The 12,211-nt window shown below is 42.9% G+C and overlaps 1 protein-coding gene across 4 annotated transcripts in view; it reads right to left on the bottom strand.

Moving 5' to 3' along the window:
• The window catches only part of MYOF (myoferlin), a 156,558-nt gene that overhangs the window by 85,004 nt on the left and 59,343 nt on the right, over window positions 1-12,211 (bottom strand). For all 4 annotated transcript variants that reach the window (XM_082423539.1, XM_082423541.1, XM_082423540.1 and 1 more), the window contains exons 8-16: window positions 10,832-10,894; window positions 10,696-10,746; window positions 9,116-9,146; window positions 8,523-8,638; window positions 7,740-7,866; window positions 5,409-5,512; window positions 3,419-3,487; window positions 3,275-3,318; window positions 673-755 (exon numbers count right to left, since the gene is read on the bottom strand). In XM_082423539.1, the coding sequence (XP_082279665.1) occupies window positions 673-755; window positions 3,275-3,318; window positions 3,419-3,487; window positions 5,409-5,512; window positions 7,740-7,866; window positions 8,523-8,638; window positions 9,116-9,146; window positions 10,696-10,746; window positions 10,832-10,894 (688 nt within the window). The remainder of the gene's footprint in view (window positions 1-672; window positions 756-3,274; window positions 3,319-3,418; window positions 3,488-5,408; window positions 5,513-7,739; window positions 7,867-8,522; window positions 8,639-9,115; window positions 9,147-10,695; window positions 10,747-10,831; window positions 10,895-12,211) is intronic.

The following is a 12,211-nucleotide window of genomic DNA, read 5'->3' as shown; positions in this document are numbered from 1 at the left end:
TTACTCAATGTGTTTAATCTACTGGTATTTACAAGAATTTTATTTTGGTAACAAACAATAAGCTGCTCATATTATTAATGTGTTAACACTAAATTTTTTCTTACCGTCTTAATTTAGCTCCTTCATTCCCTATGACAATTTCAGACCATAATACCAAGTATAGGCAATTAGTTCTCAGTATGAAAAACAACAAAAGGTATATTGGTTATCAATGTTTGTTAGCACAAAATGCATAAAAACAAAATGCACATTATCTGGAGTGGACAGTACATGGTTCAGTGCCATTTGACCTTGTTCCTGCCAAGGAAGTTAGTAAAGAAGGGAACATTATTTTATATTTGGGTGGACTGGTGTCAATGCCACTCTTAAAAGAAAAGGTATCCTCCGTATTGACGCTCAAAAATTTGTAAAACAGCTACTGGGAAAGAGATTTTGGATTGAAGCAAGAAAGCAAAAATTTTTTTTTAACTCAGATAATTGATAGTTACCTCAGTTATTAATTACTAATCAATTGTTTTGCTGGCCACCATCAAAACATCACTGAAATGGTTCACTAGCCTCATCACATTTGGCTTCTCAAAAACCAAGTCCATTGCCAGGTGGCTACCCCAGTTCATTCCTTCTCCGGAAGTTCTCCACCCTGTCTCGTTCCTGCTCTGCTGTGTGACTCACCTTCCACTTCCCCACCAGAGGCAGCAATTTTAGAGAGGTGCAGATACGTTGTCCCAATGACATCATTTTTGGTAAGACGGTCCCTGTATAAAAGAACAGGTTAAGACCTCCACCTATGAAGACAGATCTTCGTTTCAACAATAATAAGAGAGAGCCAGAAAAGACCCTAGACCTCAGAAATCTTCCGGTCCAGTGGGCCTCAAGCTTTTACTGTGCTTTAAAACCACTTAGAAACCACTACTGCTCCCCACCTCTGCATCCCACACCACCTCTCATCTCCTTGTCTCAAATTCTCTCACTTTACTCAATAAAGTAAGACTTTATTGAGTCTCACTTTTGAGACCATTCTGATGCAAATGGTCCGCCAACCACCCTCTGAGAAATACTGATCTAGTCAGACAACTCATTTCAGTTATGGAAACTGAGATTTTTACAGAGGTCAAGGGATTTGCCTATGGCCACACTCAGTACTGTTGTCATAAAGTGAATGGATCAGTTGCAGGCACATAACATGATGAGGGTAATAAAAATCTCATTACATAGAATAAGTGCATGTATCTTATTTTATCATGTTCATACTGACTACTATGACGGTTTAACCATGACAGTGGGCTATTTCTAAGGGTCCTTCATGGGGAAAAAAATTCCCTTTCAATTCAAACATTTCTTGAACATCTACTGTGAGATAGATGCTATTTTTCTGACTTCACTTGCTTGCCTATAACCTAAATCTTATCTATATGGTTGGGATAAGTTTGCCCACTACAAGTACCAACAACTTTGTGTATATTTCTGTGAGTATCTTAGAGAGTCTATGAGCCTAACATGAAATGATCTGTAGCTGGGCACATAGTACATGTAACACACAAGGTTTATACTGATAACATCCTCTGTTTAATTCCTTCTCTTCTTTATTCCATCTAGCGTCACACCCACTCTAAAGTTTAGGACCCCATGGGGGGGAAGAAAGGTTCATTCAGTATTTTGAGGAAAGCTTATACTATAGTATATTATTATGTATACTATAGTAATATTATATGTTATATATAATATTATACATTATATAGTATAATAATATTAGGTTACAGAAAGTGACTAATTAAACACAGTATACATGAGAAAAAATTATTTTTAGGTAGTAAGCCACATGCGTGGGGCTTGCATCCTCTCTGTCCATCCAGAAGAGTCTGGACTACATTTAAAGAATCCTTAGCTTTCCCTCAGTTGTGTAAATACCCTACAAGATATGTAACCAAAGATCTGGATCCAAGGATTCCCCAGATAAACAGGGTCTCTCTGCACATCCTAGTCTACTATTGCTTTGGAGAGGGCAGACTAGGTCAGAGGAAAAATCCACCATTTGTTGTGACCATGGGCAACTCGGGGATGGCTCAGCTAGCAATCAGCCCACTGCAGAGTGTGTAGGCCAGAGTGGTTACCTGATCTATGTAGGGTCCAAGCCCACACTCCTGACAGTTCCTGAGGCCCCTGGAGCACCTTCAGAGTGTCGACTAGGGGTCCCAAGTAACTTAAAATGAGCTCACGCTCATCGGAAGGGGCATTTTGTCCTCAGGCCCCTTCACGACCCTCAATGAACTGTGATGTAGTTACTGAACAAAGAAAGTCTTCTCCCCTCTTCCCAAAGTGCCTTGCTGCCATAGTGCCAAGAGGGTATGAACATGAAAGTCAAATACATTTAGCCAAAGGAAAAACTAGGGCCAGACAGGATGGGGACCCAACTGGGTCTCTATCTGTGTGACTGTGGGTAAGTCACCTGACTTCTCTGAGCCTCAGTCTTTGTCTGTAAAATGAACTAATCATAGTCTCTATTCCATAGGGTTACTCTAAAGACTAAATGTAATAACGTAGGGAAGGCAAGAGGCACAGCACCTGGCACTTAGTAGTGCTCAAAACAGCAGCTAACATCATAATAAACATGATGATGATGATGATGATGATGATGGTGGTGGTGGTGGTGCTAGTGGTGGTGGTGCTGGTGGTGATAATGATGCCGGTGCCAATGATGATGCTATTTACCATTTCCACTCTCAGGGAGCTAAGGGCGGTTGATTGAATGCCCCATCCAACTAGAACATACCCAAGAATGGCCTCATTATGGCCAATCATTGCTAGGATGCTGGTCTAGTACAAAGTCCAACAAAAAATTTCAGTGAATTTTCTTTGCATTCAGATAGGGAGCTCTGTCTACTTTCCTTTCTAACAGTAACAAAGAATAGCTCTCAGAATGTTTTGGTGATTCTTCCCAAGAAATAGTTTACTCCATTTCTGAAGTCTATTTTGGACAGCCTAATGGTATGTAAAGCCTTGATTTTTTATCTTGATTTCTTGTCTTATATTCAGATCATTTTTCCTTCCTTTTGTTTGTGAGCAGTTAAACCAAGATATCCAAAGCTTTTCTGTAACAGCCACTATTATTATTTTTCAAGAAAACACCCAATTCCAGGAGCAGTGTACCCCTTCCCTCTGAAAGAAAAGCAAATGTCCTGAAAAGTAAGAGTTAGACCATCTGAAGTAATGTTTCTCAATATCCAAATATTTAATTCTTTAATTTTGAATTAGACACAAGTCCTTTTTAACTCACCAGTCATATATTGTTAGCTTTATTTTTTCACACACTGAAGGAAACTGTTAAAGAGAAACAGAAAAAAAAAAGTAGTTATTTCACAACTTATTCAGTAACAACTAAAGTATTCTTACTTTTTTCTAAAAGAAAAGAAAGTCAGACCTTGATCTGAAGATTGACGACTTGATTCCACTCAGGGTTTGCATTTTTCTCAATTATATTTGTGCAAACCTGTAGAATTATCAAAACAAAACAGTAGGTATTCAAGTTTCTAATTTCCAAAAGTTTACAATATAGGCATACTGGATTATGACTCTAGCAGTTTACTCATAAGTTATGGACTTGGTATCCTCGTTAAAGTTTATTTTTCTTGATAAAAATTTGGTAAAATACGACACAGGTTTAACATTGATCTTTGCTTCTTCTATGCACTAAAAGCTAGTTTTCAATCGCCAGATTACTAACATTGGATTAGTGTAATGATGCAAGAGTTAATATTTAGTGAGCACTTGTTACATGCTGTCTAATAAGCATCTCTACACTAACATGCCCAAACAGATCTTTTGATCCTGCCCACCAGCCCTTCTCCCTGCTCCCCAGACTGGCTGCTCTTTCCACTGCTGTTCACAAGGGTGTTCAGGCTTGAACCAGAGTCAGCCACAACCCCTCTCTTCCCTTCACATGCCTCATCCAATCCATTAGTAAATGCTGACACCCCTACTGTCATCCCATCTGCCCCCAGATGCCTGCAGCTCGTCCCCATCTGGACCCGCACTTCCTCTCCTGCCTCCTCACTTTCACGTCACTCCTGTGTAGCATCTTCCATCAGCTCCCCAGGTATACTTGCCGTCCTGGTTCATATTCTGCCTGCCCCCCTCACCCCACCTCTCTGAGCTCATCTCAGTTTCGTCCCTTGCTCGCTCCACTCCAGTCATGTTGGCATTCTTTTGCTGCAAATGTGTATCCTCCTTGGGGCCTTTACATCTGCTCTTCCTTCTGCCTGGAAGCCCCCCCTCCCCCCAATATGTCTGCATTATCCAGGCCTCTGCTCAAATGTCACTTCCTCCAAGGCGTCCCACTTGATAACCTAGCTGGATACGCCTCCAACACCCCACCCATCACTTCTTGTCCGCTGCTTTATTTTCTGCGGAGTATTTAGCGCTAACTGAAATTATGCAACTTCTTATTTGCTTGTTTATTGTTGTCCCTTCTGTTACAAAGTAAGCTCCATGAGCACAAAGACTGTCTCGCTCACTTCTTTATCCCCAACTCGTGGGACAGCATCTGATACTTAGTAGGCTCACACTGTTTAATTCCCGAATTAATTAAACTCTTTCAACAATCGTATGAGATTATCATCATCCTCACATACAGCTCAGGAAACTGAGACTCAGAGGTTAAGGAATTTGCCTTCACTCCCTATGGACAGGGGTCAAGTCTGAATTTAATTCTGGCCTCATTTAGCTCCAGAACTGAGAACTTTTCTGCCATCTCCCACTGACTCTCCTAGGACATAACCCAGTCTGCGTGTGTAGTTTGCCAAATCTCACTTTCACATGGTTCAAATACATAGAAGATGCTACTTCCTCATGCCCAGAACTATCTGTGGTACATCATTATTCTAAATACTATGGAATCCCACTCTCTAATCTTAGACCATCTCTGTAGGTAAAAGTGGTAGTTACAGGTGTTCCTACACCAAGAGCCCCCCAGCTTTTTTCAGAGGACTGGAATGGGGTTCCCCTGCCTGACTGTCTAGTTTCTGCAGCTCAGTGGAGCACGGGTGGTGAGAAACATGACAGGAGTGGGCAGCAGGGCACTGGGGGCTGTCCTCTACCACATTTACCAGGGAACATTATTGTTGGCTAGGGACTTCGTCTAGTAGTAAGATAATGCTTAGACCTGGGAAATCACTTCCACTATTCTAATCTTCCAAAAGACGGAATACTTTGAGTCCTGTACACTTTCCACTCCAAAATAAACCTCTGGAGAAGTCTGGCATGTTCAGACTCAGATAATCTGTGTTTCTGCACAGTGCCCAGCTCATCAGGGGGCTAATTTAACAAAGAATAAGCAAGAAATCACTCCAAGGAAAGCACGGTGGTTTAAAAATGTGTTTCTAGAGGCATCTGCATTTAGATCACATACAAACCTTTTTTCCAGCAAAAGAAACTTCTACAAAAGGATCCACTAGGTTTTTCTTATCTGCACTGCCTCCAAATATTTCCTTTACTGTCTGTGAGAAGGCATCATCCACTGGAAAGCAACATGTCACACAGCAGAAATTAAATTTGATTCTCTTAAAAGAACAGAAATCACTCAGCAAAATTAAAAATTTTCCCCTGTACAGAAAAACAGTTGCAACAAGAATCATTCTCAAAAGTGGCAAGTACCAGTAGCACTGGATTGCAGAAATCCTTTTTGTCTTAGTTGAGAGAAAGAGAAAATCAACAGGAGCGCCTTGAAAAAGAAATCAATAAATTATTATGTTGAGAATCAATCATTTATTGAGGAAAACAGTAGAATAAAGAAAGTCCATCCAAGTGGGGTAAGAGGCAATTCAAAAACTCAGGCCTAGTTTCAATTTGGAAAAGGTTCCTTAGGTCAGCATATAGGCCTCATCTGGCTTTTTCTGAGAAATTCAAGGAAATTTGGCATAATCATAAATATTGTTTAATCAACTACAAACAGCAGGCCTCTGTTTTAACAAACTTAAAAGTGAACAGAGTTCAGCTGAATAGGCCCAAGTAGGCCATATAATGTGGTTTAATTTAGTCACTTCATTTAAGATATTTCTGAGGGAAAGATGGTCTGGGGAGGCAGTACAGGGTGTTAAACAAGGTTGGGGGGGGGTGGTTCCCCAGGAAAGTAGCAAAACCTGAAGTGCTCCATGGCCTGTACAGTGGGTGCTGCCTCCTGGGGACTGGGAGAGGGGTCCTACGTCCCAGGGCCCAGGAGGAAGCAGACAGGCCAGGTTAGGCAGAGAGGATGCTTGGTCCTCAGCAAGGACAGAGGAGTAATTGGACTAGCCTCTGTGAATAGAATCACTCTAAGCAATTCTCTCTTTTTTTTTTTTAAGTATTTATTTATTTATTTTTGGCTGTGTTGGGTCTTCATTTCTGCACTAGGGCTTTCTCTAGTTGCAGTGAGCGGGAGCCACTCTTCATCGCCGTACGCGGGCCTCTCACTATCGCAGCCTCCCTTGTTGCGGAGCACAGGCTCCAGATGCGCAGGCTCAGCAGTTGTGGCTCACGGGCCCAGCTGCTCCGCGGCATGTGGGATCTTCCCAGACCAGGGCTCGAACCCATGTCCCCTGCACTGGCAGGCAGATTCTCAACCACTGCGCCACCAGGTAAGCCCCTAAGCAATTCTCTTAAATGCATCCAATCTCTTAATATAATAGTGACAGACTTCTAGTTATTGGCACTTAACCACCTTTTGCTCAGCCATTTTTAATAATCAGATAGCAAACACATTTATTTGTTTATAAAATTTCAGTTTCATTTGGGATGAAAGGAGTTGGCAGTGCTGACTGCTGACCTCTGTTTGGTATTCTCTAGAATAAGGGGAAGATGGGGAACCCTGGAGAGAAAAGGGATGGAGATGAGTGGGCCAGAGGCTCCATAATGGCCATGGGTCATGACCAATAGGCTGCCCCATGAACCTGCTTGGGTAGCTTTCAGTAGGACCAAAATGAATGAAAATTAACTCCATGAAGGCCTTTAAAAAGAAAGACAGGGGCTTCCCTGGTGGCACAGTGGTTAAGAATCTGCCTGCTCAGGTGCTTTATGACCACTTAGAGGGGTGGGATAGGGAGGGAGACGCAAGAGGGAGGAGATATGGGGATATATGTATATGTATAGCTGATTCACTTTGTTATAAAGCAGAAACTAACACACCATTGTAAAGCAATTATACTCCAATAAAGATGTTTAAAAAAAAAAGAATCCACCTGCTAATGCAGGGGACACAGGTTCGATCCCTGGTCCAGGAAGATCCCACATGCTGCAGAGCAACTAAGCCCATGCGCCACACTACTGAGCCTGCGCTCTAGAGCCCATGAGCCACAACTACTGAGCCCACGCACTGCAACTACTGAGCCCACGTGCCTAGAGCCCGAGCTCCGCAACAAGAGAAGCCACCACAATGAGAAGCCCACGCACCACAACAAAGAGTAGCCCCCGCTCACCGCAACTAGAGAAAGCCCACGCGCAGCAATGAAGACCCAATACAGCCAAGAATATATAAAATTAAAAAAGAATGGAGGCCTACTGTAGTCAGGAAGTTATTACCCTAAACTACTGCTAAGAAAGGCAATTAGCATATGCTTCAGTTAACGTCTCCTTCAAAAAAATCTTTAAAAGTAAAGAAGAAGAAGAAAGACATACAGCGGGAGCACTGATCACTATTCAAAGTATGATTTTAACACATCTAATCACGCAGATAACTGACAATCCTGGGGCAGGATTAAATCGATACGTACTCTGGGGGATGTCCTCCGCTCGGTAGATCTTCAGCAGGAAGGTCACCCATCGGAGGGCGATGCCAGCAGGGAGTAACAAGTTACTCTCCACGTCATCACTGTCATTACCACGATCTTGTATCTCAGGCTAGTGGGGACACAAGATGACTAATTATACACACAGGAAAGCAGAACTTGAAGAAGCCAAATTGGTGCTTATAAAATAAAACCAATCAGAACTGTTTTCATTAGGATTTCCTGTGTTTTGGGCTTAAGAGTTCAGCACCAATTCAACCTCAAAACTGCTCTACAAGATCAATGCTCATGTTTCTTTGATCAATACAGTACAAGAAAATAATGTGTCCTTTTCTAATCTTCTAAGCACTAAATAGTAGAGAAAGAGAGAAAGAGAGATAGCTCCTGAAGTTCTTCTAATTTCTTTCTGGCCACTGGCTTGCTGTCCAATTTTCTAGAATAACAACTGTCCCCTTAGGTAGCGATGCCTGATTGTGCAAGGGAGCCATGTTCTGTAGATGCAGTGATGCAGGGAAGCCTTCAAAACACACGTATCTTTACTGAATGAAAAACCCACTCATAGACACCAGGAAGGAGCCTAAGTGAGCTGGAATAATAATTCTGTCATGAAGAAAAGAACAACTTCTGGAAAATTGGAGGAACTGGAGGGTTGGAGTTACTGATTGAAAGCTGTGCTCCATTTCACAACTATTGGTGCCCACTGGCTTAACTCCTAGTCCTCTTTTTTCGTGAAAAAAAAATGTAGAGGGTAGAGAATTTGGGGCTCACGGGAGGCTCATCTCCGGTTCCCAGGACAAACATGCTGACTTTCATGTAGCCTTTAGCACCCGAGCTGGTATCTTCAGGGTCACTGAGGAGAAGCCATTTTCTCATGACAGCATGACCTAAAATAAAGAAGACGTAAAAGGACACGGATACTCTAAAGAGAAGCTGACAGGTCTGTGATTTCATCTGTGGTAAGATAAACAAGCATGTCCTCCAATGTGTCTTCATGACATGCCAAATTCCCCAGCTGAGACTCTATATTAATGTCCTCTGCTTTGCCCTAACTCCCCACCCACGTCCTGCCCTAGTGTGACTTAAACAAGACTCTAAGCTCTATTCACTGGTTTTATAAGTTGATTTTGATAAGGTTAAAATACCCTCAACAAAAGAGAGAAATTATCTATTTGTTACTATTTGGATGATTACCACTAAAAAAAAAAAAACAAAAGCCATTCATGCTAAACTGCTACTACCATAATTCCCACTAAGTATCCTTTCCTCTTCTCAATCAAGAAAAACATTTTTTTGATTCTCCCTGATCCCTCAAATTTTCTAGATTCCCAGAGTCTTCAAGTTCATGGGAGAACATTACTTACCAGGTTCATCATAAATGAATCCGACATCAATCTGGGAAAAAATAATTTAAAGTAGTTCAAACAGATTTTAAAATCAGTTTTGTCACTTCTAGAAACCATAGTTATTATTACACTTAAAAATAAGGCCTCTGACTAGACAAATTTCTTTGAGATCCAACATTTCCATCTTACCCTCTCTGTATACCCAATGCCTGGCCTGATGTGTGACACATAGAAGGCTCTCAATCCATCATTTTGAATGAATGAGCTAGTCTTAGAGCTGGAAGAGACATGGTGGCCAATGTGTCCTGGTTAGCTTGAGACTTTTCCAGTAGCATAGAAAGTCTCACATTCTGTGGAACCTCTCAGTCTCAGGCAAACCTGGACTTTGGTCACCCTATGGGAAATCACCTATCCAGTATTCCTCCTCCTTTTTCTCCAACTAATTAATGCTAATGCTAATGCTAATACTAATATACCCACTGATTGGGCACTTCAGTATGCCAAGTGCTGTACTCGGTGCTTTATATATCCTATCTCACCTAGTTTTCACAATGACCCCATTTTACAGATGAAGAAACTAAGGATCACAGAGGTTGACATGTGGCTAGTTGGTGGCAGACAGTGTATGAACACAGGTCTGCCAGACCCAGATCACCTTCTAGGACTTCTAATGACTGGGAGCTCCTTCCTTCAAGAAGCAGCCCAGGGCTTCCCTGGTGGCGCAGTGGTTAAGAAGCCGCCTGCCAATGCAGGGGACACAGGTTCAAGCCCTGGTCCGGGAAGATCCTACATGCCGCGGAGCAACTAAGCCCATGCGCCACAACTACTGAGCGTGCGCTCTAGAGCCAGCGAGCCACAACTACTGAGCCCATGTGCTTAGAGCCCGTCCTCTGCAACAAGAGAAGCCACCGCAGTAAGAAGACCGTGTACCGCAATGAAGAGTAGCCCCTGCTTGCCGCAACTAGAGAAAGCCTGCGCACAGCAACAAAGACCCAATGCAGCCAAAAATAAATAAATTAAATAAATAAAAATAAATTAAAAAAAAAAAAAGCAGCAGCCCATTCCACGTAGAATTGCTGAGAAGGCACCAGCCAAGTCTTTGTCATTAACTGCAGTGTGAGTTACTTGGAAAAGCATCTTGATTCTCTTCCCTGGTTTGGCTTGCCTTTCATACTCCAGATTTACAGTAATTGGCTTTGTAGATAGAGCTCTGGGCCACTGGCAAGTGGAGCTGGGTAATGGGCTTCTTGCCACGGTCAAGCACCCTTCCCTTTGTAGCAGTGCACTGGCTTCCATCCACAGCAGGAATTCTGTGAAGGGCCCTGGTGTGCCAGTTTCTGGGCATCTTACTTTAGGACACTCGTAAGTGCTGTACTTTGGAAGTTGACTAGACCCAGGTCAGAGGACACTCAACTGGCTTCTAGCGCCCAGGGCATTCATGTCCAACCTTCAACAACAATCACAGCATCAATGCCTTACACATAACCTTAAGATGTCACCAAGATGGGCATCCTGAGACCTGGCCAGGAATCAGATTCCTCATTATGAAAGTGCCCATCTTTGATGTAAGTTCAATGAAACAGACAGTTGACACCCACCTTAAATTCCCCCATCAGACAATCTGCCCGTAGAGAATGGGAATTATAAACCTGGAAGAAAGGAGAGCAGTGAAAAGATTATCGGCTTCATCTGGCAGTTAGTGAGAGCTACCCTCCTACTCCGTGGCCCCCTTACCCTAATGCTGATGACCTCATCCATCAATTCAGAAGGAGTCAGGTGGATATTGTAGAAAAATAACTGTCGAAACGAGAGAAAAATGTTTGAATGTCAGCAGGGGTAGTCTAAGGTTTAGTGGGATGTGATGCTACAATTTGGGGGGGGGGGCCTTCCTAAAAAACTACAAGACACAACCCCAAATTAGGTGTGACCACGTGAACCCACTGAAGGACCTTGGAAAAGGCCCTCAGGTTAAGTGTCATGAACTTCAACTTAAACTCTGCATGTCAGGAAAAGGAAAAAAAGTTAAGTAACAACTGTAGTTTTTTGTTTTTTGTTTTTTAATAGTAGTAATTTATTGACACTTACCATATGCCAAGCACTGGTAAGCACTTTATTATTATTTATTTATTTATTTTTGGCTGTGTTGGGTCTTCGTTTCTGTGCAAGGGCTTTCTCCAGTTGCGGCGAGCGGGGGCCACTCTGCATCGCGGTGCACGGGCCTCTCACTGTCGCGGCCTCTCTTGTCGCGGAGCACAGGCTCCAGAACACACAGGCTCAGTAGTTGTGGCTCACGGGCCGAGTTGCTCCGCGGCATGTGGGATCTTCCCAGACCAGGGCTCGAACCCGTGTCCCCTGCATTGGCAGGCAGATTCTCAACCACTGCGCCACCAGGGAAGCCCTGTAGTGTTTTTTTAACTAAATAAAATTGTTCATTTGGGACCAGATATCTAGTAGCTAACTAAAGACCTAAGGCAGGGACTTCCTGGTGGTGCAGTGGTTAAGAATCCGCCTGCCAATGTAGGGGACACGGGTTCGAGCCCTGGTCCAGGAAGATCCCACATGCCATGCAGCAGCTAAGCCCGAGCGCCACAACTACTGAGCCTGTGCTCTAGAGCCCACGAGCCACAACTACTGAGCCCATGTGCCACAGCTATTGAAGCCCGTGCCCCGCGAGCCCGTGCCCCACAACAAGAGAAGCCACCACAATGAAGAGTAGCCCCCGCTCGCCGCAACTAGAGAAAGCCTGAGCAGCAACAAAGACCCAACGCAGCCAAAAACATTAATTAATTAGTTAATTAAGGAAAAAAAAAAACCAGAGATCTAAGGTTATTTCATGTGCTTAAGGCTTGCATGTCTGGAAAGTTGAGGTTAATTCTCTTCCATTTTTAGCTCTATTGTTTCTATCCAGTGACTCTAATTTTGTTCTTTCTAACAAAACATCTTTAAAGCCAACTCTGCCCATTAGATAATGTTAGGGCCTCAGTAGAGTCAGTATAGACCACATTTTAACTCATTGTTACAGTTAAGTTTAAGGTTGATTCCTGGGAAATGAAAATTGGGTATAAAAAAGTTGTACCATAAAGCCAAAGTTTATGTGTTGATAAACTTTCGTCC

The sequence above is a fragment of the Balaenoptera physalus genome (assembly GCF_965194825.1).
Source record: "Balaenoptera physalus genome assembly, chromosome: 14".
NCBI lineage: Eukaryota > Metazoa > Chordata > Mammalia > Artiodactyla > Balaenopteridae > Balaenoptera > Balaenoptera physalus.
This window is presented reverse-complemented; position numbering and strand designations above follow the sequence as displayed.